Genomic DNA, 25,042 nt, shown 5'->3' on the forward strand with positions numbered 1-25,042 from the left:
GGAGGATGTTTCCCCTGGCTTTTGGGGGGGGCGGGGGGGGGGGGGGGGGGTCAGTGTCTCAGGATACGGGGTAGGACATTTAGGACTAAGAGGAGAAATTTCTTCACTCAGGATGGTCAACCTATGGAATTCTCTACCACAGAAGGCTGTGGAGGCCAAGTCACTGAATATATTCAAGAAGGAGATAGATAGATTTCTAGACAAAAGGTATCAAGGGATATGGGGAGAGAGCAGGAATGTGGTATTGAGATAGAGGATCAGCCATGATCATATCGAATGGCAGAGCAGGCTCGAAGGGCCGAATGGCCTACTCCTGCTCCTACTTTTCTACGTTTCTATGGTTCTGGCTCCCGATCACGACACAGTGACCTATGCTAGAAAGAGCACATTAGGCAAGCCCAGGATCAGGGTCTGTTGTGCTATCACCTACAGCGGAATCGTCTGACAACACTCAGGTGTCAAGGTTCACTTGTGAAGAACTGACATTTGGGCGAGGTATTGAAGGACAAGCATGGAACCATGTCCCACCGTGAGTCAACGTCTCCAGGATAGGAGCTGGGAAAACTGACACATGGAACTGTGGATCATAGGTATTTGCATCAGGAACCTGGATCTTGGATAAACGGAATACTTAAAAGTAGGAATACAGGTCTTTGAGCGTTGACAATGTTTGATTATTAAGTGATCGAGTCTCAAGCAATTCTAAACTCATTCTTCTGTAGTATCAGTAAGTGACCATGAAACTGTCAGATTGTTATAAAAACCCAACTGGTTCACTAATGTCCTTAGGGAAGGAAGGTTGTGGGTTCAAAACCCCCTCTAGGACTTGAGCACATAATCCAGGCTAACGCTCTGGTGGAGTACTGAGTGTTGCACTGTCAAGGTGCTGTCTTTCACATGAGATTTTAAACAGAAGTCTCGTCTGCTGCTTCAGGTGGACATAAAAGACCCCATGACACTATTCAAAGAGCTGAGAAATTCTCCCAATGTCCGGGCCAGAATTATATATCTCAAACCACCACCAAAACAGATTATATTGGCCTTTATCGCATTTGCTGTGTGTGGGACCTTGCTGGGCACAAATTTGGTTGCTGCGTTTGCCTACATAACAGTGATTGAGCTTCAATTGCTATGCAGAGCCTTGGGATGTTCTTTTTACTTCCCGATTTGCCCTCCCTTCTCGTCTTCACTTGGCTCTATGTAGATTTTTCAACCTTTATCTGTTTTTAAAGTTGACTAGTTTGCCATACATGTTGATTCAACAGCTATTTAATTTAATGTCGGATTCAGGGCAACAGTAGAAAGAAACTACTTCCAGATAACTTTTAATCACGTTTTATGATACAACGAAAAGGTACAATGAGACTGATGATGCAACACCGAGGAGAATTTTTGTACAATGAACTTTTCAAGCAAACTTTATGCAAATTGTTCAAAATAGCCGAGCCTATAATTGACTTTACAGGAAAACCGACAAATCTCAAAATAAAAACAGAAAATGCTAGAAAATACGCAGGTCTGTCAGCATCGGTAGAGAGAGAAGACAAGTTATGATGCTGCGGATGTGTACTATTGATCAGAACTGAAGACCACAGATGCTGCCTGGCCCGTTGACTGTTTGTTTTCAGTTTGATCAGTTTTATCAACAAGATCATTCATAACCAGGGCCTTGATGGTAGGCCTTAAGCAAAACACAATCCTTCACCTGGAATTTAAATCCAATCCAAACAGACAGCAGGAAACTCTCTTACTTCTCATCTGACTGCAAGGGCTCTAAGTGACGCCTGTTCGGATGGTCTCAGAAATTATTAGACTTGTCCATAGGTAGAACGAGGTTTACAGTAGAGAAGGAAGCCGTTCAGCCCACTGGATCTTTGCTAGAGCAAGCCACAACTAACTCTACTGCTCTGCTCTCTCCCCTTGGCCCTTTATCATTATCTGCTTCCAATATTTATCCATTTTTTTTTCCTTTAAAAAGATTAACTTCTCTTCGCACTGGAGGACAATTTTAAATTGATGACCCCTCGTCACTGACCCGTTCAACCAAAGAAAATTGTCTTTGTCTACTCATCCCATCAAAACCCTTATGATTTTAAATCTCCTTAACCTTCTCTGCTCGAGTGGAATAGTCCCCGTATCTCAAATCTCTGTTCATAACTATCGTTATCATCCCGGTGAATCTATACGCTCTCTATGATCTTAATGTCCTTTCTATAGTGGGGCACCAAAACTGCATATTGTACGCTAACTATGACTGAACTATTACCGTGTACAAATTTACCATTATCTCTTTGCCCCAATTATAAAACCCAATATGCTGTTGTCCCTTTTTATGGCTTTATCCACTTACACTTGTATTTTCAAGGGTTCTCTCTATTCGTCCACAACCGTCGAAGTTTTTCTAATGACCATATTGTTCCATTCCTCGTTTTTTCTACTAGACTATATTATCTCGCACTTTTCTGCATTAAATTGCATTTGCCACTTCTGAGTCTATTCTACTAATCCTTACAGCCAGACGAGAAGTAAGAGTTTCCTGCTGTTAGTTTGGATTGGATTTAAACCCGCTACTGACTTTTGTGCGGTCAGTAGATGTGCACCCAGTACGGACTCCTGGATATGCCACTTCCAACCCAATCACAGTGATGTCCATCAACCGTAACTCTCCATTTCCTCTGCATCACGCAACTTTCGATCCATGCTGCTAAATCTCATAATACACTTGAGTTTTGTAACAAACCGAGACAATCCATTGAACAGCTTTTGAAAATCTACATACAATACATCTATTGCATGGACTATCTAGCCAATCACCTCTTCAAAAAATATTAAAAATCTCTCAAACATGACTTGCTTTTAACAAATTCACATTGGCTGTCCTTGATTAGCCCTTGCATCTCTAAATGCTTCATTTTGAATTATGGACTCCAAGAATTTGCCCATTACTGATCAGATTAATTGGTCCATAATTATCCGATTTATCCTTCTTGAACTGAGCATTTGGCTGCTCTCCCGTCGCACAGCACAATGTGCCAGTTCAAGGAAGATTGAAAAAAATTGCAGTCAAAGCCTCTGCTATTTGACTGCTTGCCACAGCCTAGGGTGGGTACCATCACGATCGAGTGGTTACTCACCTAGAGTTCAGCTAATTTTTTCCAGAGCTAATTCCTTGGTCAGTCGTGGCTCAGTAGGTAGCACTCTCACCTACTGAGTCAGAAGGTTGTGGGTTCAAGTCCCGCTCCAGAGACTTGAGCACAAAAATCTAGGCTGACACTCGTGTTGCTGAGGGAGTGCTGCACTGTCAGAGGTGCCGTCTTTCAGATAAAACATTAAACGGAGGCCCCGTCTGCTCTCTCAGGTGGATATAAAAGATCCCATGGGACTATTTCGAAGAGGAGGAGGGAAGCTTTCCCTGGTGTCCTGGCCAATATGGGACCAGTACAAACCAGACAGTCTGCACCTGGGCAGGGCCAGGACTGATGTCCTAGGGGGAGTGTTTGCTAGTGCTCTGGGGGAGGGTTTAAACTAAAATGGCAGGGGGTTAGGAACCTAAGCAGGGAGACAAAGGAAAGGGAAACAAGGATAGAAGCAAAAGACAGGGAGAAAAACAAAAAGGTGGCAGTCAGAGAAATCAAGGGTTTAAAACAAACATGGCCACAGTAAATAATAATTCTAAAAGGTCTAAGAGCGTTAAAAAAACAAGCCTGAAAGCTTTGTGTCTTAATGCAAGGAGCATTCGTAATAAGGTGGATGAATTAGCAGCGCAAATAGAGGTAAATGAATATGATATGATTGGAATTACAGAAACATGGCTCCAGGGGGACCAAGGCTGGGAACTCAACATCCAGGGGTATTCAATATTCAGGAAAGATAGGCAAAAAGGAGGTGGGGAAGCATTGCTGGTTAAAGAGGGGATTAACACAATTGTAAGGAAAGATATTAGCTCTGATGATGTGGAATCTGTATGGGTAGAACTGAGAAATACCAAAGGGCAGAAAACGTTAGTGGGAGTGGTGTATAGACCCCCCCCCCCAAAACAGTAATGCGGAGGTTGGGGATGGCATTAAAAGGGAAATTAGAGAAGCGTGCAATAAGGGCACAGCAGTCATCATGGATGATTTTAATCTACATATAGATTGGGCTAACCAAATTAGTAACAATACTGTGGAGGAGGAATTCCTGGAGTGTATACGGGATGGTTTTCTGGACCAATATGTCGAGGAACCAACTAGGGATCAGGCCATCTTAGACTGGGTATTATGCAATGAGAAAGGATTAATTAGCAATCTTGTTGTGCGAGGCCCCTTGGGTCAGAGCGATCATAATGTGATAGAATTCTTCATTAAGATGGAGAATGAAGTAGTTGACTCAGAGACTAGGGTCCTGAATTTAAATAAAGGGAACTATGATGGCATGAGACGCGAGTTGGGTAGGATTGATTGGGTAATGTCACTCAAAGGGTTGACGGTGGATAGGCAATGGCAAACATTCAAAGATCGCATGGATGAACTACAGAATTTGTTTATCCCAGTTTGGCATAAAAATCAAAAAAGGTGACTCAACTATGGCTAACAAGGGAAATTAGGGATAACATAAGATCCAAAGAGCGAACATATAAATTGGCCAAAAAAAGCAGCAAACCTGAGGATTGGGAGCAGTTTAGGATTCAGCAAAGGAGGACAAAGGGATTAATTAAGATGGGGAAAATAGATTATGAAAGTAAGCTTGCAGGGAACATAAAAACTGACAAAGCTTTTATAGATATGTGATGTGAAGAGAAAAAGATTGGTGAAGTCAAGCGTAGGTCCCTTGCAGTCAGAATCAGGGGAATTTATAATGGGGAACAAAGAAATGGCAGACCAATTAAATACATATTTTGGTTCTGTCTTCACAAAGGAGGACACAAATAACCTCCCAGAGATGTCGGGGAACATAGGGACTAATGATAGGGAGGAACTGAAAGAAATCAGTATTTGTAGGGAAATGGTGTTGGTGAAGTTGATGGGATTGAAGGCCGATAAATCCCCAGGGCCTGATAATCTACATCCCAGGGTACTTAAGGAAGTGGCCCTGGAGATAGTAGATGCATTGCTGGTCATCTTCCAGAACTCGATAGACTCTGGAACAGTACCCATGGATTGGAGGGTAGCTAATGTTACCCCACTATTCAAAAAAGGTGGTAGAGAAAAAGCCTGACATCAGTAGTGGGGAAAATGCTAGAGTCCATTATAAAAGATGTAATAGCAGAGCACTTGGAAAGCAGTGACAGGATCGGACAAAGTCAACATGGATTTACAAAAGGCAAATCGTGCTTGACTAATCTACTGGAATTTTTTGAGGATGTAACTGGTAAAATAGATAAGGGAGAACCAGTGGATGTGGTGTATTTGGACTTTCAGAAGGCTTTCGATAAGGTCCCGCATAAGAGATTAGCGTGCAAAATTAAGGCACATGGGATTGGGGGCAAGGTATTGACTTGGATAGAGAACTGGTTGGCAGATAGAAAGCAGAGTTGGAATAAACAGGTCGTTTTCCGAGTGGCAGGCAGTGACTAGTGGGGTACCGCAAGGATCGGTCCTAGGACCCCAGCTGTTCACAATATATATTAATGATCTGGACGAGGGAATTGGACATAGTATCTCCAAATTTGCAGACGACACAAAGCTGGGTGGGAGGGTATGCTGTGAGGAGGATGTCGTGAAACTCCGGTACGATTTGGACAGGTTGGGTGATTAGGCAGAAACATGGCAAATGCATTATAATGTGGATAAATGTGAGGTTATCCACTTTGGTGGCAAAAACAGGAAGGCAATTATTTGAATGGCAATAGATTGAGAGAAGGGAAGTGCAGAGACCTGGGTGTTCTTGTGCACCAGTCGCTGAAGGCAAGCATGCAGGTGGTTAAGAAGGCAAATGGTATGTTGGCCTTCGTAGCAAGAGGGTTTGAGTACAGGAACAAGGATGTCTTGCTGCAGTTGTACAGGGCCTTGGTGAGACCGCACCTTGAGTATTGTGTGCAGTTTTGGTCGCCTTATCTGAGGAAGGATGTTCTTGCCATGGAAGGAGTGCAGCAAAGATTCACCAGGCTGATACCTGGGATGGCAGGAATGACGTATGAGGAGAGATTGTGTCGATTGGGCTCATACTCACTGGAGTTTAGAAGATTGAGAGGGGATCTCATCGAAACCTATAAAATTCTGTCAGGCCTGGACAGACCAGATGCAGGAAGGATGTTCCCGATGGCCGGGGAGTCCAGAACCAGGGGTCATAGTCTAAGGATAAGGGGTAAGCCATTTAGGACTGAGATGAGGAGGAATTTCTTCACCCAGAGAGTGGTGAACCTGTGGAATTCTCTGCCACAGAGGGCAGTAGAGGCCAGTTCATTAAATATATTCAAGGAGTTGGATATATTTCTTAAGGCTAAAGGGATCAAGGGATATGGGGAGAAGGCAGGGACAGGGTACTGAATTTGGATGATCAGCCATGATCTCATTGAATGGCGGAGCAGGCTCGAGGGGCCGAATGGCCTACTCCTATCTTCTATGTTTCTATATCCCTCAATCAACATAACAAAAACAGATTATCTGGTCATGATCACATTGCTGTTTGTGGGAGCTTGCTGTGCGCTAATTGAATGCCGTGTTTCCTACATTACAACAGTGATTACACTCCAAAAGTACTTCATTGGTTGTAAAGTGCTTTGGGAAGTCATGAGATCATAATCTCTTTCTCCTCTCCCCCCCACCGTCATCTTTAACAATTGTACCACATCCTCCTTTAGTCTCACTTCAACCATCATTTATAAAAACTGATGCAAATAGTTAATATCTCCACCATAACTTCATCATTCCCAACTATATTCCCCCCTTTGTCCTCAAGTAGGCTTATCCTCTAATTATTTGTTTACTTTTCATAAAAGCCCTGACCATTTCCTTGCGTTTTTCATATTTCCTTTTAGCCCTTCTAATAATCTTTCTCACTACACTTTCTACATTCCTCACGATTTCCTTTAGTAGTGTTAGATTTAGTTTTATCCTATGCTGTTTTTTTTTTTTTAAAGTTTCAATTTAGTTTAGTTGAAAACTAATTGTGCTAAATGGTCAATCTCACTTAAAATAAAACTGCAACGTTGAGTGGTGAGGACCATGCAACAGGCACATAGGTAAAGGAGAAGTGATCGTCCGAGGGCAAGGCACAACACTGAGACAGCAGAGGGAGCTTCACTCAGCATACAATACCTGACCTAATGAAGCTGAATGCAAGAAATGGAAAAGTGCTCCACCCTATAATGTTGAAATCCCTTACTCTCATGAGCAAATAAAATCCACCTAAAAAGGGTTTTATTGAAATTTTTATTTTTTTAAATTTCATTCTGGTGATGTGGGCATCGCTGGCGAGACTGGCATTTATTGCCCGTGAGAAGGTGGTGGTGAGCCCTCTTCTTAAAGCGCTGTAGTGTGTGGCGAAGGTGCTCCCACAGTGCTGTTTGGTAGGGAGTTCAAGGAAATTCCAATCGTACGAGAATGAAAAATCGTAGAGAACTTGTGTCTTTCACAACATCAGCATGTCCCAAAGTGCTTTACAGCCAATAAAGTATTTTTGAAGTGTAATCAGTGTTGTAATGAAGGAAACACAGCAGCCAATTTGCTAACAAGGTCCCACAAACAGCAACGAGCGAATGAACAGATAATCTGCTTTTTAGTGATGTTTAGAGGGATAAATATTGAGCAGGATAGAGAAGAACTCCCCTGCTCTTGTTCGGATAGTGCCGTGGGATCTTCTATGTTCACCTGAGAGCAGATGGAGTCTCGGTTTAATGTCTCATCCGAAAGACGGCACCTCCGACAGTGCAGCACTCCCTCAGAACTGCACTGGAGTGTCAGCCTAGCTTAAGTGCTCAAGTCTCTGGAGTGGGACTTGAACCCACAACCTTCTGACTCGGAGGCAAGAGTGCTCCCACTGAGCCAAGGCCGACACGCCCAAGCCTTCAAACTACGCAGCATTCCGTACTTAGTGTGACATTTAGCTTAGAAAGTGCTGTCACATTGAAGTAAACATTATGCATTTACGAATTTCTGTTTAAAAAAAAAAAAAAAAAATCTTCGATTCCTATACACAAAAAAACACATGGACAGTCTGTGGAAACTTCTGTGGTACGTGATCTTGATGAGTACGGTCAGCCCAGACAGGTGTCACTGAGGCCAGAAGATACAGCCTGACAACAGCTCACAGTCTCAGTCAATGCCACCCGACAGATTGACAGGTTTAGAAGTGGGGGGGAATGTACATTTCCTAATGACCATCAAAAACTACGAGCCTCTGACCCACATCCCTGATTTTGATATTCAGAGTATGAACACGCTATTTATTTTGGAAGGGTGGTGATAAGTTAATTCCAGGCTTGGTAAACATATTTCCATCCTTGTGTGGTTGTGAGTGAAACAGCATCAGAACTTAAATCCTGATTTTCAAAAAAGAGAAATACAGATGCCACTATATATATTTTTAACAAGCACAACAAAAGTTATAAACCCAAGAAGTACTCCCCGGGTGCTCGACCTGTGGAGTGATCCAGACGCTTCACAGGATGTTTGGAATGGTTCACTGTTGCTAGCCATAAATCTGCACTATGGAAAATGGTCTCGGAATGAAATCAGCCTTTACACTTCTAATGCCACAGACAATTTCAATTGGCCAGCAGAGCAGGAAGTTTGTGGCACTCGCATAGAGAATGATGAGGATCATCTGTTTAAGGGACTGGGTGTCACTATTATTTTACCCCTGGGATATGCATGTGAATCTAGTGCAGATTCATGGGATGGAGGTCTCCTTTCGCAGACAGTCCAAATTCCTACTGGACACTAATCCACATCGTAAAAATGGTCAATAACAGCCTCAATTTGGGAAATTCACAGAGGTCACAAGGCAGCTGGTGTGAAAAATGGATGTGCGACAATAATGGAGTAGGTAGAAGGTACTCTTTTGAAATTAAGGCAGTATACAGATTCACCCAGCATTATATTTGGTTGGGAGGTACAGTACATACTGCAGAGACACTGGATGGAAATAGAAGCGATGCATGATAACCAACCATTCTTCACCCACTCTGACCTCGGCCTCTTACACTGTGCCAATGAAGCTCAACGTAAGCTTGAGGAGCAGCACCTCATCTTTCGATTAGGCACTTTACAGCCCTCTGGACTCATCGAGTTCAACAATTTCAGACTATAACCCCCCCATTTTTTCAAGCAGCAGCTGTTGATGATTCTGCCATTCCCATTTGCAACATTTAATCTCTCCTGCCTTCCACCCTATCACAGACCGTCCTTTTTGTTATTTCCTCCCCTCCCCACTGGCTTAAAATCTGTTACATCTCTAACTTTTTCCAGTTCTGACTAAGGGTAACAGACCTGAAACGTTAACTGTTTATCTCTCCCCGGATGCTGCCTGACCTGCTGAGTGTTACCAGCATTTTCTGTTATTTTAGAATTCATGTTATATGGGTTGGAGGGGAAGTACCAGTAAGGGACGCCGTCCAAGAACTTTGCATGCGTGTCCTGCCAGATTGGTCAGGTGATCCTCCTCATTGAAGGCCCCGTTGTTAAATTCTTTCCTCTGGTTGACGTGGAGTTGACAACACCAGAAGCAGTGTTTCACACACACACAAAAATTAAACCGTTTTGAAACAGTTTCAGGAACAGACAGCACGGAAACTGTTCCAAAAGAATTCTTAATTATAGCGGTGACAGGAGTGATCTACGTACTGGCTCATGAGCGGGCAAGGAAGAGCAGAATAGATTGTGATTTCCTCCTCGCTCTACTGCCCTGCCAAAGAATAACACACGGAGATGCTCTGCACTGTCCAGCTCACAGCTTAGTGATTGGTTCTATCTTCATGGTTGGCGAGCTCTCTATCTAGTTAAATACAATTTTAGCACAATTACTAGATAGAGTCCAGTAAATACTCTGAGCAACAAACAGGATATATCGGGTTCACTAATCACTTGTGCTAAAATAGGGGATGGTAAAGTATCAGTTTTAAGTGCAAGAACCATAAAACCACAAAAACCCCCATGGGTTACCTCAGTTTGCCACTTGTCTGCCTATTTTACTAACCTACATCTTCCTGAAGGCCTGAGGCCTTCGAGGGATTTGAACAGGATGAGAATTTTAAAAATAGAGGCGTTGCTGGCTGGACCGGGAGTCAACGTAGGTCGGCAAGCATAGGTAATTACACTTGCACTGGGTGAACGAACCTCTTCCATTTGGTGTTGAAAGTTGAGAGTCGAGGCTTTCCCATTGTTGTAAACATTGAGGTTCTCAAAATCCATGCCCTTGATTGAAAGCTCTGTGGGTCAACAATATATTTAGCCCTCAATGGCCGTTAGCAAATCCACCAGACACTGCTGTCTGAGAATTGCTGAAATTATTGGAAGGCATTTGACGACACTTCAAGACCTAATGCAAAGCCAAAAAGGAGTAACCCAGACTGAAAGTAGATCCCTTCCATACTGAACCTCTAGTATTTCCTGTGGGATTATTATATCCTTATCTGAAAAGATGTTTGATGATTTACAACCAGTCTCCAAAACACATCACCTTTTAGTCATGTGAACAAGGTGGCTACAAGAGCAGGACAGAGGCTGGATCTCGGGTCAAGTGGCTCACCTTCCAATCCCTGAAAACCTCTACCATCGACAAGGCTCACGTCAAGAGTGTGACAGAATACTTGCCTGGATGGGTGCAGCTGCAATATCACAAGAAAACCTGACACCATCCAGGACAGAGCAGTTTTCTTGCTTGGTGCCCTTGCCACTGGACTCAGTATCCAACCCCTCCAAGGTGGCACACTGTGGCTGCAGTATGTATGATCCAAGGGATGCACTGCACCAATACCTTCCTCACGCTATGACCTCCACCAACTAGCAGGACGAGAGCAGGGACACCTCCAAGTCACACACCATCCTGACTTGGACATAGATTGCTGTCCTTTCATTGTTGCTGGGTCAAGAGCCTAGAGTTCCCTGCCCAACATCAATGAGGGAGGACCATTACAAAGACTGCAGTGCTTCAAGAAGGTCTAACACCATCATCTCAGGGCAACTAATGAAAGGAAATAAATGTGGCCTTGCCAGTATTGACCACATGCTGAGAACAAAGACAAATTATCTGTAAGAGGTCACCATTCTGAACTTTATTGAATAGTTTTTACATAGAATTACATGTCATTCGGCCCAACAGGTCTATGCCAGTGTTTATGCTCCACACGGGTCTCCTCCCACTTTACTTCATCTCACAATCAGCATCTCCTTCTATTCCTTTCTCCCTCATGCGTTTAGAGGGAAGCCAGATAAGTGCATCCACGCTATTCGCTTCAACCACTATGTGGTGACGAGTTCCAGCATTACATAAGAATGTAAGAAATAGGAGCAGGAATAGGCCACTTGGCCCCTCGAGCCTACTCTGCCATTCAAGAAGATCATGGCTGATCTTGGGCTCAAAGCCCCTTCCCTGGCCGCTCCCCATAACCCTCGACTCCCTTATCTTGCAAAAGTCTGTCTATCTCCACCTTAAATGTATTTAATGACCCAGCCTCCACGGCTCTCTGGGGCAGAGAATTCCACAGATTTACGACCCTCATAAGAAATTCCTCCTCATCTCAGTTCTAAAAGGGCCACCCTTTATTCTGAAACTATGCCCCCGAGTTCCAGATTCCCCCACGATGGGAAACATCCTCTCTGCATCTACCTTATCACCACACTGTGTAAAGACATTTCTCCTTGGGCACACTGAGTATTGATGGGAATCTCACTGATCGGAAAGGTTTTCTTTTCGTGGGAAAAATCTCTTTAGAAGACTATTAGCTCTAGAATCAGATGAAATTCCTCTGTACAATGAGACTACAAGAGAGTAAAGCTCAGTTGACCCGATCTAATGACACCCGATCTGCAGTCCCTGTAATAACACCCGATCTGCAGTCCCTGTAATGACACCCGATCTGCAGTCCCTGTAATGACACCCGATCTGCAGTCCCTGTAATGACACCCGATCTGCAGTCCCTGTAATGACACCCGATCTGCAGTCCCTGTAATGACACCCGATCTGCAGTCCCTGTAATGACACCCGATCTGCACATACCGTCCTCAGGAAACCACTTCATGAATTTTGAAGTGTTCAGCCTGCCCCAAAAGGTCTCTCTTAACCACGTGTCATGAAAAGGTCCCACTGACTTGGATATTTTCAATCCAATTCCCTATGGGAATTTTGAACCAATAGAGTCCTCGAATCATTGCGGAGTGTTGAGGAAAGCACACACAGCAGGGTTAATCTTTGTTATTTAGGGTTAATCTTTGTTCTGGCCTCTTACTCTGCAGTCCGCCTGGACTGCTAGAATAATTTCCATCCCAAAAGGATGCCCGTCGGCCATAACAGCAGCAGCAGAGGATGTTTGCTGGACTTGCCAGATTGGGATGTTGGCAGCCGTGACCAGAATAGCTTTCAGGATGCTTTTCAAAATCTTCCAAAGTAACTCGATGCCAAGGCAAGTTGCAAGAATTTTGTTTTTGGAAGTCCGATTTCAACCCGGAAATCTTCAACCATGGATAACTGGATAATTGCATAGCAGGATGGTCTGGGGCACAGTCCCAGAGGTAGTGGTCATCCCATAGGCTTGTTCTGTATTTTACAGTAGTGATTACACAGAGACATTTTTGTATGATTTCACCACCTCAGTTTTTCTCAACCTCCTCTCCCGAAGGCACTGCTTCAGACGGAGGTCCCACAGATACCAGCCGCTCTCCAGTACCCTGCCCAAGGAGCTATTCCTCATGTGCTCCTGGTCAGAGTGTTCCGGCAGACTACTAAACCATAGGAGGTAAGTAAGAACACGAGTGGGCCATTCATTCCCTCGAGCCTGCTCCCCCATTCAGTTAGATCATGGCTGATCTGTACCTCAATTCCATTTACCCGCCTTAGCACCACGTCCTTCAATATCCTTACCCAACAATAATCCATCAACTTAATGAAAGCTCCAATTGTCCCAGCATCCACAGCTTTTTGAGGGTGAGAATTCCAGATTTCTACTACCCTGTTTGTGGAAAAAGTGCTTCCTGATTTCCCTCCTAACGGCCCAACTCTAATTTTAAGGTAGTGTCCCCTTGTTCTAGATTGCCCTACTGGAAATACTTTGCACCTACCCTATCTAATCCTTTTAACATTTTAAAACACCTTGATCAGATGACACCTCAATCTTCTACACACTGCAGGCAAGCCTGCTCTTGCACTCACCAGGGATCCACACACGTGCTAGCTGGCACCCTTGGATCGTGATCCCAGGAGCGCAGTCCTCTTCCAAAGCTCAGGGATGGAGAGGCTCCGACAGAGACCAGCAAACTCAGCACAACTGTGGATCCAGCCCATAGCCTGTTAATCTGTACGAGTCAGTTCCTTGCCAAGCATGTATTTTACTGACTGAGCCTTTGAGATACTCTCTCGCTCAGGAACATTTAAACAGTAGAGACAAACGCTTACATAACATTGTTATTCTAACTCTCTTAAGCCAACTCATCCTTCATTCTGTTACTGATGGTGCTCCAATATTTGTATGCAGCTGTGTCTTTATTGCTATTTCTTATGTTGTAAGTGTCTTCAGGACCTTGCCAAGGGAGTTTAACTACTTTTGGTGCCCTTGAATGATCAAAAAAGTCACATTTTGAGATTATAAATATGAATAACAGGGAAATAACTTATTCAGACTTACAAGGCATTCCTTACTTGTGTATTATTGTATTACTATATATCCTAGATTTGTCTCTTTTGGGTATTGTCGGCAATAAATTCTCTTTTAAACTCCTGTCAAATGAGGCTGCAGCAATGTTGAGAGAACCGCATGAGCTTTCTGCCACCTGGTGGTGATACTCAGTACTGTGCACATTAAGAAAGGAGCTTCACCAACAGAAACTGATACCCTGTTCAGACATAGAACATAGAAACATAGAAGATAGGAGCAGAAGTAGGCCATTCAGCCCTTCGAGCCTGCTCCGTCATTCAACGAGATCATGGCTGATCATCCAAACCCTAGCACCCGGTCCCTACACCGACAGCCATCCCACCCAAGCCCTATCCCTGTAACCCCGCGTATTTAATCCCCCCTAACACTAAGGGCCAATTTTTTTTTTTAAATCATGGCCAATCAACCTAACCCGCACATCTTTGGACTATGGGAGGAAACCGGGGCACCCGGAGGAAACCCACGCAAACACGGGGAGAATGTGCAAACTCCCTCAACCATCTTCAACATAACTCAGGAACTATGAATGATAATGAGCGGCACTCATTGACTGAACTCCGTGTGCTTCAGGTTACAGTTTCTAGTGACCCCAAATGTGTCTGTGTGCCAGCTAACATCTACAACACACTATGATTCTTACTTTCTGATAATGGCCATCAAGAAACAAGATACGAACTACTGAATGCAAAATGCACAGTACTGCATCATGCCTATAGTGATGGTTAAAGCAGAAGTCTATTGACTGATTAATAAAAGGGGCGCAGTGGACACTATTTTACTTTATGTGCTTATCCCAGAGGCTCGATATTCCTCGTTGTGCAAGTAGCCTCACTGAAAGCCCCAGAAAAGACTCGCTTGGAATAATATATCTGGCAAGTCTGTCTGCAGCCTGGTGCCACCGAGCGAGTGGGGACAGGCTTCCCCCCTCGAGCACAAAGTCTAGGCCGACACTCAGCTCAGTACTGAGTGAGTGCTGCACCGTCAGAGGTGTGGTCTTTCGGATGAGACGTTAAACTGCGGCCCCGCCTGCCCCCGCAGGTGGATGTAAAAGATCCATGACACTATTCGAAGAAGAGCAGGGGAGTTCTCTAGTCCTGGCCAATATTTATCCCTCAACCAACATCACTGAAAGAGATGATCAGTCATGATCACATCGCAGTTTGTGGGAGCTTGCTGTGTGCAAAATGGCTGCCGTGTTTCCTACATTACAACAATGACTACACTCCAAAAGTACTTCATTGGCTTCAGGACGTCCCGGGGTCATGAAAGGCGCCATATAAATTAAGAGCTTAGTTGTTTTTAAAAAAAAAAATCTGATGAGATATTCTCGCTTCTCTATACCTTAGACAATTTTCAGCCTGAGCTATACATAAGAAATAGGAGCAGGAGTAGGTCATTCAATGAGGTCATGACGGATACGGTTTGTCAGTAAGGGGGGGGGGTTTCCAGTCTTGGAGAGATCTGCAGCACAGGATGGGTAGGCTGTAGTATTTCTGGCACAGACCGCAATGGTAAAAGGATTCATTCTTGAGGCAATGCTATCCCAGATATTGTTTGTGCAAGTTTTGGTTCATAGGCAGCATGGGTTTACTTATGGGAGCTAACTTATGACATGAGCCTGAGTAAACGTACTGGTGGGAAGTTCAAATTCTAACATGCAGTACAACCTATACTATATATGCTATGTAATGTAATTATACTCTGTGTAACCTGAACTGGTCAATAAGCAATAAAAATAATAAGTCATAACACGTGCCTTCAACTCCCATATCAGCTTCTGTAATAATTTTTCACTGGCAAAATAAATGAGGCTGCAATTGATCTATATTATTAAAAACAATGTATAACATTAACCAACCAAGGTGTTTGTGGTCTCCTGGACTAGTTTTTGATCACATAAAGGGGGTTGGAGAGGAATTTTCCAGATTCCCCCCCAACCTATTTGGCCTGGGTTTTTAAATCTAATTTTTCCCCTCTCCCAGGAGACTCCATGGCTTCCGGGTGGGGAGTTTGTATTGTGGGGGACAGGCTGGAAGGTCCAGAGGGTCTTTTCCCATCGTCCTCGTCATACATGTTTGTCCAAATGTGCCTGCGTGATGATGTGCTGTACAGTTGCACAGTCCCTTTGCTCAATGAAGTTTACATAGGATATACGGCACAGAAACAGGCCATTCGGCCCAACCAGTCCATGCCGGCGTTTATGCTCCACTCGAGACTCCTCCAGTCTTTCCACATTTAACTCTTAGCATAACCCTCTGTTCTCTTCTCCCTCATATGCTTGCCTAGCCTCCCCTTAAATGCATCTATACTATTTACTTCAACCACTCCCTGTGGTAGTGAGTTCCACATTCTCACCACTCTCTGGGTAAAGAAGTTTCTTCCGAATGCCCCATTGGATTTCTTGGTGACCATCTTATATTGATGGCCTCTTGTTATGCTCTTCCCCACAAGTGGAAACATTCTCTCTGTATCCACTCTATCAAACCCTTTCATAATTTTAAAGACCCATTAGCTCAACATTCCATTATCCTTTTAAGTTATTTTTTGTGCCTGTCCAGTAGCTTTTAGTGATTTCTGTACTTGGGCCCCTAAATCTCTGCTCCTCCACAGTTCCTCGCTTCTCACCATTTAGAAAATACTCTGATCTCTCTTTCCCAGGTACAAAGTGGATGACCTCACACTTCCCCATATTGAACTCCATCTGCCACAGCTTTGCTCACTCATTCAATCTATCAATGTTCCTTAAGTCACTCAAATATAGTGAAAAGCTGAGGCACCAATAAAGATCCCTGGGGGGACACCAGTAGTCAAATCCTGCCAATTGGAGTATATATCCATTATTATCAATGTTCTCTAAGCTGTGCGGCCGCGCAGCTCTCTGAACCTCCTGTGCAGCCGGCTTTTCAATGGCAAAAACCGTGCATGCGCGGAATTTTGAATTTTTTGGGTGCGCGAACCAAAGTTAATGGGAACACTGCCCATTAACCCTACTCTGTCTCCTAACTCAAACAATTCCCTATCCACGTTTAAGCTAAATAGGATAATTTAGTACTGGAGCCTTTTTCCCCTGAAGACACGGATTCACAGAAATCACAGAAACCCCACAGTGCAGATAGAGGCTATTTCGGCCCATCAAGCCTGCACCGACACATATCCCACCCGATGCCCGTAACCCCTACACCAACACATATCCCACCCTATCCCCGTAACCCCACGTATTTAATCCCCCTAACACTAAGGGTCAATTTATCATAGCCAATCAACCTAACCCGCACATCTTTGGACTGTGGGAGGAAACCGGAGGAAACCCACGCAAACACAAGGAGAATGTGCAAACTCCACACAGTCACCCGAGGCCAGATTCGAACCCAGGTCCCTGGCGCTGTGAGGCAATAGTGCTAACCACTATGCCACCGTGGATTCACATTAGAGTATTGTTGCACAGGCAGCAGCAGTCCTCTAGTATCTTGTCCGAGTGTCCATCCTTCATACGTTGGACTATGCAGCAAGTGCTGATGGGCTAATCAGCTATGGAGGGCATCACAGTTGAGCTCAGTCCGGTCCTTGGAGAATGCCCACTTTTAGGCACCTCCCAGGAAAGGTCAGTGGAGACTGATTCTGGACTTCTGGGTGAGTCAGCCCAGGAGGTACTGAAAGCAACTGTAGCAACTCCTGTCACTACCCCAGCACAGACCAGACATGAAATCTGGAATCTCTCTGGTCTGTATGGTTCAGTATAAAATAATAAATGTTACCCCAAAAAGTAAATCCACTGAAAATGAGGAGTGACTGATAACACAGCAACACACTTACATGTATGGACCAGGAAGTTCGCCAAGGGCATTGAAACACAAACATGTGTCTTCTACTATAACAGGACCCTGGATCTAAAGAAATAAAGTTGGCATGTTAAATGTCACCAAGCAAAAAGCTATTACTTCAACATCGGCAAGTTTGCTTAAGGTCAGAATCCACAGCTGGATACTCACGGTTGGCTGTTGTGCAGAGACCAACAGCAGTTTGGCCCACATCTTAACATGTTAAATATCAGTAATGAACATGTCATGAACCTCCCCTGGTGGCCTAGTGGGCAAGGGCACTGCTCAGAGTAGCATGGAGCCGTAATGATCAGAAAGTTAGTTAGGGGTACGGTAGCATAGTGGTTATGTTACTGGATTAGTAATCCAGAGGCCTGTGTTCATGATCCGAGTTCAAATCCCACCACGGGGAATTTAAAATTCAGTTAATTAAATAAATCTGGAATAAAAAGCTAGTATCAGTAATTGTGACCAAGTAACTATTGGATTATCATAAAAAAAAACATCTGGTTCATTAATGTCTATTAGGGCAGGAAATCTGCCGTCCTTACCCAGCCTGGCCTATATGACTCCAGACCCACAGCAATGGCCTAGAGGCACTCTGAAATGGCCTAGAGGCACTCCGTTGTACCAAACCATGGACTGCAGCGGTTCAAGAAGGTGGCTCACCCCCACTTCCCAAGAGCAATTAGGGATGGACAATAAATGCCAGTGACGCCCACATCACGTTAAAAAGTTAACTGACCTCAGCCAGGCCAGCAATGTGCTAGCAAGAGGAAAATCTGCTCCTAATTGCAACTGTTGGATATAGATTGCATATAGATCTGGTGAGGGTCAGATCAGATTTGGCTGTGATTCAGCCTGGGAGTTGTATAGCCCACTGATGTTCACCGTTTGGAATGAGGTACTGAGGGCCGCAGATGCCCGTGAAAATCGTACTTCAGAAAAAGAGTAAGTGACTTAGATAAAGGAGTGCAAAAAAAGACCCATGACAATTAGTGAATTAAATGCATCTAAAGTAAATGCAATTTCATAAGAATTTTCTCAATTTATATAAAAATAGATCACTAACCATTTATAGCATGCATCAGAAATTACTGTGGGGTGGGGGGCACCAACATAACAGGGGGAGGGGGGCAGGGATGATTGGCAGGATCTGGGTGTGACAAAAATGAAGCAGTGTTCATGATATTATGGTTTTGGTTTATTTCTTTCCATCACAATACACATGGGCTTAAAAAATTAGGCTCACTCACAGAAAATGGCCTATAGCTTGGATTGATGCACAATGCCCCAGAATATGGTCACCACGTCTGGTCAGGTTTCCGAGGAAAGTCATTCAATTCAAATACAAACATCGTATAGGTTTTGTCTGAATATATATTTGACTGGCAGCTATTACAAATTCATGGGTCTACAGTAAGTGTTCACTTGGGTTCAGTGTCACTGGTCACTCCCACAAGTGAACCTACAACCTCGGAGAGCACTTTTCCTACCCAATTTCTAGTTAAATGATAACATGACTCATGGATCGTGAGACCACTTACTGTGTGCACTAGATACTATGAACTTGCACATGCCACCATGTGTGTTCTTACAACAGTGACTACACTTCAAAAGGACTTAATAGTCTGTAATACACTTTGGGATGTCCAGAGGTCTATGAAATGCAAATGCAACTCTTTCTTTTTCCTCCTAACTTCAGTGGACAGAAAAGCTCTCAAGCAAGACAAAGCACAACTGTAAACCAAAAAAATGGTTTATTTTAAATGAAATATATAAATAAACAGAATATAGTTTTCACTGCAGGATTCACCTATGTCCAATTGCTCCTCGTACCTTTAAAATAATGAAATACGCAACTTTGCCCATCACGATCAGCTAAATTCACTTACAAATCAGATTTTTTTTTTTTAAATTTGCTTATAGGATGTGGGCGTCACTGGCAAGGCCCACATTTATTGCCTTCCCTAATTGCCCTTGAGAAGGTGGTGGTGAGCCGCTGCAGTCCGTGTGGTGATGGCACTCCCACAGTGCTGTTAGGGAGGGAGTTCTAGGATTTCGACCCAGCAAAGGAACAGCAACATATTTCCAACTCGGGATGGTGTGTGACTTGGAGGGGAACTTGAAGGTGATGGAATGCCCATGCGCCTGCTGCCCTTGTCCTTCTAGGTGGAAGAGGTCGCGGGTTTGGGAAGTGCTGCCGAAGAAGCCTTGGCGAGTTGCTGCTGTGCATCTTGTAGATGGTAAACACTGCAGCCACGGTACGCCGGTGGTGGAGGGAGTGAATGCTTAAGGTTGCTGAACTAACTGGCACAACCCTTTTCTCCAACAGGCCCTAAGCATGTATGCCTCAGGCTGGTGTCTCTCAGCCTCCCTCTGGTTGACTAGAAAGGGTGACCTCCTGTCTCTTTAACTGTTCCAGACTCAGACTGCTCTCAAATTGCACTCTCTGGAGAGGTCAGAGAGACAAAGGTTCATCTTTGACTTCGCTATAGATTACCCAGATATTGCAGACAAGGTCAGAGTCTGGATCATAGGGAGCGAAGGCTGGTCTACAAGAGTGTTCCGACATGCTGAACACCAAAAGAAAAACATCGAGAAGTAACAAAAAAGTTCATGCTTGTGGAGCCCCACATTTATGCCCCATTCTTCTCGTTTCTGCAAAATCTCAAGAGCAGAGGCTTGGGAACAGGTTGCCCAGTTACACTGTTAACAAGGGAATGGTATGTGGCAGGAACGGTATGTGATGCAGGGAAAAAATGGAAGACAAAAAACTATAAAAGCATTAGATAAGCAATATTCAAAGAACACTAACCGATAACTGACAGCTGTAATACAGTTTGTTGTACAATTACAGGACAATTCACTAATAAACGTATTGGGAACAGATGATAAAAGTCCTGGTAACTGACACTTACTTGTTTGGCTGCTTCCTGACATTTCTTTATTGAGATTTCATCAGGCTCACCCTGGTACTCTGGTACTGGAGAAGAATTATAATTAACTTACAGAAAGTCTCATCTAATTCTCATCAAGTATTATGACTAAAGCAGTTAAGAATGAATAGCACTTACAGTCAATCTTTTTGGAAATGAGCGTGAAAGGAAACTTGTCACCCAGAATCTGAACAACCTGTTTTGCAAAGAACAGAGAAAAAGATTTGTTCCAAGTTATAACTAAAGGCTTTTTATGTTTCCGTAATTACTTTGGTTGCTGAAGGTAAAAAAAACCCCCCCCCACCTTATTTGCCATCCGAAATAACGACAGAAAATGCTGGAAAAACTCAGCAGGTCAGGCAACATCCGTGGAAAGAAATTTGAGTTGACGTTTCGGGTCAAACCCTTCTTCAAAACTACCTTTTATCAATGAAGGAGGCACTGCAGCAACTCACCAAGGCTTCTTCGGTAGCACCTCCCAGACTTGTGACAACTACCGCCTAGAAGGACAAGGGCAGCAGGCACATGGGAACACCACCACCTCCAAATTCCCCAAGTCTCACAACATCCTGACTTGGACATGTATCGCCGTCCCTTCATTGTCGCTGGGTCAAAATCCTGAAACTCCCTAACAGTACTTTGGGAGTACCTTCACTACACAGCCTGCAGCAGTTCAAGAAGTAGGCCCACCACCACCTTCTCAAGGGCAACTAGAAATGGACAATAAATGCTGGCCTTGCTAAAGACACCCATATGTCAAGAATTTTTGATAGAGAGATAAACAATCCCAGTATGAAAACACCCTGAACCATGGTGTTCCCACACATTGCTGTTCTTAACCATCATGTTGGTAGAGGTCACAGGGACAGGAGGTGCTGTTGAAAGCAACTTACCAAAATTATTTCAACAGGATTTCACTTCCCCTGTGACCTCCAATACAGAGAGGCTAGCGAGGAGAGAGAGACACAAAGAGAACAGCCATACAACAATTTATAGTAAAATAACAAACATTAATTGCATCAATTGGCCCAGAATTTGCTGGAGCAGGGCATCAGACAGCATGCCCAGTTCATTCTTGTTCCTGCACCCTTCAGCTCAAAACATTTTTGCCCACAAAGTTGCTGGAAGTACAAGCTGATAATGGCACAGCGAGGGAAACAGGGCATCTGGAATTTTTGTGAACGACAGGATCAACAGTCTATCTCCTTAACCAATGAGATTTAAGGAGTGAGATATAAACAGAGGAAGGACTGAGAAGGAAGGTAAATTAGAAGGGGTGAATTCAAAGTCAAATCAAATTTAGAGCAAAGGAGGTTGAGGGGTGATTTGAGAGAGGTGTACAAGATTATGACGTGTTTGGATAGGCCAGATGGGGAAAGGCTGTTCCCACTAGTTGATGGTACAAAGACTAGGACACAGCTTTAAGATATTGGGCAAGAGATACAGAGGGGATGTGAGGAAAAACTTTTACGTAGCGAGTGGTGAGGACCTGGAACTCGCTGACGATGGAAGTGGAGACACTCAATGTTTTCAAGGGGAGACTGGATAGGCACTTGAGAGAAATAAACTTGCAGGGCTATGGGGATAGAGCAGGGGAATGGGACTGACTGGATTGCTCGAGAGAGCTGGCCAAATGGCCTTCTGTGCCGTTATGACGCTATGATTCCAGTACAGGAAGAGAAAGAGAGGGGAATAAAGATTGGATTAAGAAAAAAAAACACATGAATTTTTTGCAAAAAATTTATATTTTTAATTTGACAATACATGTTGGTGTAGGGGGGAGGGTTTTACTTTCCTGGATCACTGGGCCTGCTTCTGGGAAAGGTGGGACTTGTACAAGTCGGACGGGTTGCACCTGAACCAGAGCGGGACAAATATCCTTGCGGGGAGGTTTGCTAGCACTGTCGGGGGGGGTTTAAACTAACTTGGCAGGGGGATGGGATACAGAGGGAAGCTGAAATAGGGGGGGGATGTGCTGCCAATTATGGAGGAAAAAACAAGTCAGCTTGGTAGACAGGGCAAATATATAAGGGCAAGGCTGGATGGCATCTATTTTAATGCAAGGAGTCTTGCAAATAAGGTGGATGAACTGAAGGTGTTGATAAACACATGGGAGTATGATATTGTTGCTATCACGGAGACATGGTTGAGGGAGGGGCAAGACTGGCAGCTCAATATTCCGGGGTACAGAATCTTCAGGCGAGACAGAGGGGGAGGTATAAGAGGAGGGGGTGTCGCAATATTAATTAAGGAGTCAATTACTGCAGTAAGGAGGGATGATATATTAGCAGGGTCCTCTAATGAGGCCATATGGGTGGAGCTTAAAAACAAAAAGGGGGCAAGCACTTTGCTGGGAGTGTACTATAGGCCTCCAAACAGTCAGGGGGAAATAGAGGAACAGATATGTAGGCAAATCTCAGAGAAATGTGCAAATAATAGGGTAATAATAATGGGGGATTTCAACTTCCCCAATATTAACTGGGATAGTCAAAGTGTGAAAGGCTCAGAGGGTGTAGAATTCTTAAAGTGCATCCAGGAGAGCTTTTTGAGCCAGCATGTAGAAAGTCCTACAAGAGAGGGGGCGGTACTGGACCTAATTCTAGGGAATGTGGCCGGCCAAGTGGAAAAAGTGCTAGTAGGTGAGCACTTTGGTGATAGTGACCATAATATGGTAAGATTTAAGGTGGTCATGGAAAAGGACAGGGATGGGCCGGAAATAAAGGTTCTAAATTGGGGGAAGGCCGATTTTAATAGGATAAGGCAGGATCTGGCCAAAATGGACTGGGATCAGCTACTTGTAGGAAAATCCGCATCGGAGCAATGGGAGGCTTTCAGAAGGGAGATTGAGATCATACAAGGGCAACATGTTCCCATAAATGTCAAGAGTGGTTCCAAAAACCACAGGGAACCGTGGATGTCAGGGGATATACGGGAATGGATTAGGAAAAAAAGGAGGGCTTTTGGTAGATACAAAAGGCTAAAGACGGAGGAAGCCCTAGAGGAGTACAAAAAGTGCAGGGGGATACTTAAAAAAGAAATTAGGAGATCAAGGAGGGGCCATGAAATAACACTGGCGAGCAAAATAAAGGAAAATCCAAAGATGTTTTATAAGTATATTAAGGGTAAAAGGATAACTAGGGAAAAAATAGGGCCCATTAGGGACAAAAGTGGCAATCTGTGTGTGGAGCCGGAAGATGTAGGAGGGGTTCTAAATGAATTTTTTGCATCTGTTTTCACTATGGAGAAGGACGATGTAGACATAGAAATAGGGCGGGGGGACTGTGATATGCTCGAACATATTAACATCGAGAGGGAGGAGGTATTGGCGGTTTTAGCTGGCCTAAAAATGGATAAATCCCCAGGCCCGGATGAAATGTACCCCAGGCTGCTGTGTGAGGCAAAGGAGGAGATTGCGGGGGCTCTAACACATATATTCAGGACCTCTCTGGCCACAGGGGATGTGCCAGAGGACTGGAGAACCGCTAATGTAGTACCATTATTCAAGAAGGGTAGTAGGGAAAAACCGGGGAACTACAGGCCAGTGAGCCTAACATCAGTGGTAGGAAAATTACTGGAAAAAATCCTGAGGGACAAAATTTGTCTCCACTTGGAGAGGCAAGGATTAATCAGGGATAGTCAACATGGCTTTGTCAAGGGAAGATCATGTCTGACTAATTTGATTGAATTTTTTGAGGGGGTGACTAGGTGTGTGGATGAGGGTAACGCAGTGGATGTGGTATACATGGATTTCAGTAAGGCCTTCGATAAAGTCCCGCACAGGAGACTGGTCAAGAAGGTAAGAGCCCATGGAATCCAGGGTGCCTTGGCACATTGGATACAAAACTGGCTTAGTGGCAGAAGGCAGAGGGTGATGGTCGAAGGTTGTTTTTGTGACTGGAAACCTGTGGCCAGTGGGGTACCACAGGGATCGGTGCTGGGTCCCTTGCTGTTTGTGGTCTACATTAATGACTTGGATATGAATGTAAAGGGTATGATCAGTAAATTCGCAGATGATACTAAAATTGGTAGGGTGGTAAATAGCGAGGAGGGTAGCCTCAGTCTGCAGAACGATATAGATGGGTTGGTCAGATGGGCGGAACAGTGGCAAATGGAATTTAACCCGGAAAAGTGCGAGGTGATGCACTTTGGGGGGTCTAACAAGGCAAGGGAATACACAATGAAGGGAAAGACCCTAGGCAAGACGGAGGGTCAGAGGGATCTGGGTGTGCAGGTACACAGATCCCTGAAGGCGGCGGAACAGGTGGATAAGGTGGTAAAAAAGGCATATGGGATACTTGCCTTCATTAGCCGAGGCATAGAATATAAGAGCAAGGAGGTTATGATGGAGCTGTATAAAACACTGGTTAGGCCACAGCTGGAATACTGTGTGCAGTTCTGGTCGCCACACTACAGGAAAGATGTGATCGCGTTAGAGAGGGTGCAGAGGAGGTTCACCAGGATGTTACCAGGGCTGGAGCGCTTCAGCTATGAAGAGA

At 44.2% G+C, this 25,042-nt stretch overlaps 1 protein-coding gene across 2 annotated transcripts in view; it reads right to left on the bottom strand.

Moving 5' to 3' along the window:
- Positions 1–25,042, bottom strand: part of itpa (inosine triphosphatase (nucleoside triphosphate pyrophosphatase)) — a 37,925-nt gene that overhangs the window by 12,009 nt on the left and 874 nt on the right. Inside the window, exons 2-4 of one of the 2 annotated variants that reach the window (XM_085982312.1) lie at positions 20,685–20,742; positions 20,529–20,593; positions 17,603–17,676 (exon numbers count right to left, since the gene is read on the bottom strand). In XM_085982312.1, coding sequence (XP_085838438.1) covers positions 17,603–17,676; positions 20,529–20,593; positions 20,685–20,742 — 197 coding nt within the window. The remainder of the gene's footprint in view (positions 1–17,602; positions 17,677–20,528; positions 20,594–20,684; positions 20,743–25,042) is intronic. The other variant, XM_085982313.1, reaches the window with a different exon arrangement.

The sequence above is a fragment of the Somniosus microcephalus genome, chromosome 3 (assembly GCF_052327205.1).
Source record: "Somniosus microcephalus isolate GS21.2 chromosome 3, FLI_Smic_1.0, whole genome shotgun sequence".
Lineage (NCBI taxonomy): Eukaryota > Metazoa > Chordata > Chondrichthyes > Squaliformes > Somniosidae > Somniosus > Somniosus microcephalus.